General features: G+C 59.3%; 1 protein-coding gene across 1 annotated transcript in view; it reads right to left on the reverse strand.

Annotated features, from left to right (window-relative positions):
• EMH_0089690 (uncharacterized protein) overlaps positions 1–2,500 on the reverse strand; it is a gene marked incomplete at both ends in the record, with an annotated part of 4,606 nt that overhangs the window by 702 nt on the left and 1,404 nt on the right. The window contains one exon of the mRNA XM_013494744.1: positions 182–2,500. This exon is cut by the window's right edge and continues 307 nt beyond it. Coding sequence (XP_013350198.1) covers positions 182–2,500 — 2,319 coding nt within the window. The remainder of the gene's footprint in view (positions 1–181) is intronic.

Genomic DNA, 2,500 nt, shown 5'->3' on the forward strand with positions numbered 1-2,500 from the left:
GTAAGCACCATGACCCCTTCACTATCCAAGAGAAAGCCGCTGCCTCACCCAGACGGATGGCAACGAAGGGACAAAACTCGATCCACCATCAGCAGCAGCAGAAACAGAAACAGCAGCAGCAGCAGCAGCAGCAACGATAACAACAGCAGCAGCAGCAGCAGCAGAGCAGCTGCAGCCTTACGAGAGACAGTGAAGATACGGCTGCAGCCAGAGAACGTCAGGGAGACGGGCTTCAGGCCCTCGCCCCTCTTTACCCCAGAGCCGCATGCAGCCTCGCCCGTCAGCTGGATTACCCCCCGCTGCTGCGGTGTGTTTGCTGCCTGCTGCTGCTGCTGCTGCTGCTGCTGCTGCTGCTGCTGCCGTCTTCTGACGAAGTCTTCGCCTGCCCCCATGCTGCTGTCCGAGCGGTTGCTGCTGTCCCTCTTGCTGTTGCTTTCAGAATTAGGTAGCCAACCTGGAGCTGGCAGCAACTTCTGCTGCTGCTGTTGCTGCTGCTGCTGCTGCTGCTGCTGCTCCTGCTGCGTGTCAGTGCCGTCTAGAAGCAGCTCAAATGAATCAGCAAGCAGCTGCATGTTTGGTCTCCCCACCCAGCTGTTACCAGGCGACTCCGCCTCCTGTGCTGCTGCTGCTGCTGCTGCTGCTGCAGCTTCTTCGAGTTCTCCCCTTGGTGCTTCAGCCTTGCGATTGAGAATAGCAAGAGCTGCGTCTGCTGCTGTCCTGCTGCTGTTGTTGTGGTTGCTGCTGCTGCTGAACGGGCTGCAGCAGCCAGAAGGAGTGAAAGCGCCGGGTGTCTCTACATTGTCCCATTCTGCTGACAGCATCGCGCTGTTGCCGCTGCTAAGCCGATCCATCTCTCCTTGCTGCTGCTGCTGCTGCTGCTGCTGCTGCTGCTGAGCAGCAGATCTGCTGCTGCGTCTGCTGGCAGCAGAAGCACGCTCAAGGGCGCGGCAGATAACCCAACCTTCTTCATCGGCATCCTTCTCGCCTACTGGAGTCAAACACTCTCCCTCTGCTGCTGCTGCTGCTGGTGTTGCTGCTGCTGCTGCTGCTGCTGCTGCTGCGGAAGGCTCCGGGATTGCCGGTATGCTCTTGCTGGCTGCGTCAGACTGCTGCTGTTGCTGCTGCTTCTGGGGAGACTCAGCAGCTGGCTCACCTGTTGCAGCTGCAACAGAATCGTCTACCTTTGCTGCTGCTCCTGTTGCTGCTGCTGCTGCTGCTGCTGCCTCTCGTGCTTCAGCAGCAGATGACTCTGAAGCCCTGCTCTCTTCCTCTACGGACAATGACGGCTCTGCGTCCTTTGCATGGAGGGCAGGAGGCTGCTGCTGTTGCTGCTGCTGGTTCTGCTGCTGCTGCTGCTGCTGCTGACCGTTCTGTTCCTTCTTTGTGTGTTTGCTGTCTGCGCTACCCTTCGCGTTATGCCGTTGCTGCTGCTGCTGCTGCTGCTGCTGCTGCTGCTGCTTTGCAGCCTCGGCGAGCCGAGCAGCTGCTGCCTGCTGCTGCCTTTCCTTCTTTCTTTGTCGCGCTGACATCTTCTGCTCCCCAGCAGCACTCGATGCTGCTGCTGCAGGGACTGATGCTGCTGCTGCTGCTCCTGCAGGAGCTGAGGCTGCCGCACATGTTGCTGCTGCTCCTGCAGCAGCTGCAGCAACCTTTGCTGCTGCTGCTGTTGCTGCTGCTGCCTTATCATCCGTTGCCTTCGATGCTTGGGACCCTACGACATTACTGCCTGCTGCCGGCTTGCTGCTGCTGCTGCTGCTGCTGCTGCTATCCTTGCATTTGCTGCTGTTGCTACTGTCATTGCGGCTGTTGCGGCTGGTCTTGCTGCTGCTCTTGTTTTTGTTGCTGCCGTTGCTGTTGCTGTCTGCGCTCGCGTATGCATCGTTGTCTTCATCGCTTCTGCTGGAAGCCCTGTCGCCGCTGCTGCTGCGTGCTTTGTTGCTGCTGCTACTGCTGCTACTGCTGCTGCTACTGTTGCTCTTGGTGTTGCTGCTACTGGCAGCGGGCCGTTCCTTTGCAGCAGATAGCGACCCCCCAGCAGGAGGCGATGGTTCCCGCTGTTGCTGCTGTTGCTGCTGTTGCTGCTGTTGCTGCTGCTGCTGTTGCTGCTGCTGCAGCAGTTGCTGCTGTCTTTGCTTCTGCTTGGAGATTCTCCCCTTTGGCGGCGGCCGGTTTGACTCTACGCGTTGCCGCTGATTTGCTGCTGCAGCGCTCGTGGTAGCCGCTGCAGCAGCAGCAGCAGAAGAAGAAGCAGCATCTGGAGAAGCAGCAGCCGGGCCAGCAGCAGAAACGCCAGCAGGTGTCTCTGCTGCAGCAGCTGCATCTGCTGCTGCAGCAGCTGCAGCGGCTGGACTCGCCTTGGAGTTCTTATCGCCTTCTCCCAACGCAACAGTCTTCTTCTGTTTCTGTTTCTTGCTGTTCCCCTGCTGCTGCTGCTGCTGCTGCTGCGGCTGCTGCGGCTGCTGGGAGCTTGCTTCAGCGCTTGCTGCTGCCTCTTTTGCTG

Source organism: Eimeria mitis, genomic scaffold (assembly GCF_000499745.2).
Source record: "Eimeria mitis Houghton genomic scaffold, Emh_scaff127, whole genome shotgun sequence".
NCBI lineage: Eukaryota > Apicomplexa > Conoidasida > Eucoccidiorida > Eimeriidae > Eimeria > Eimeria mitis.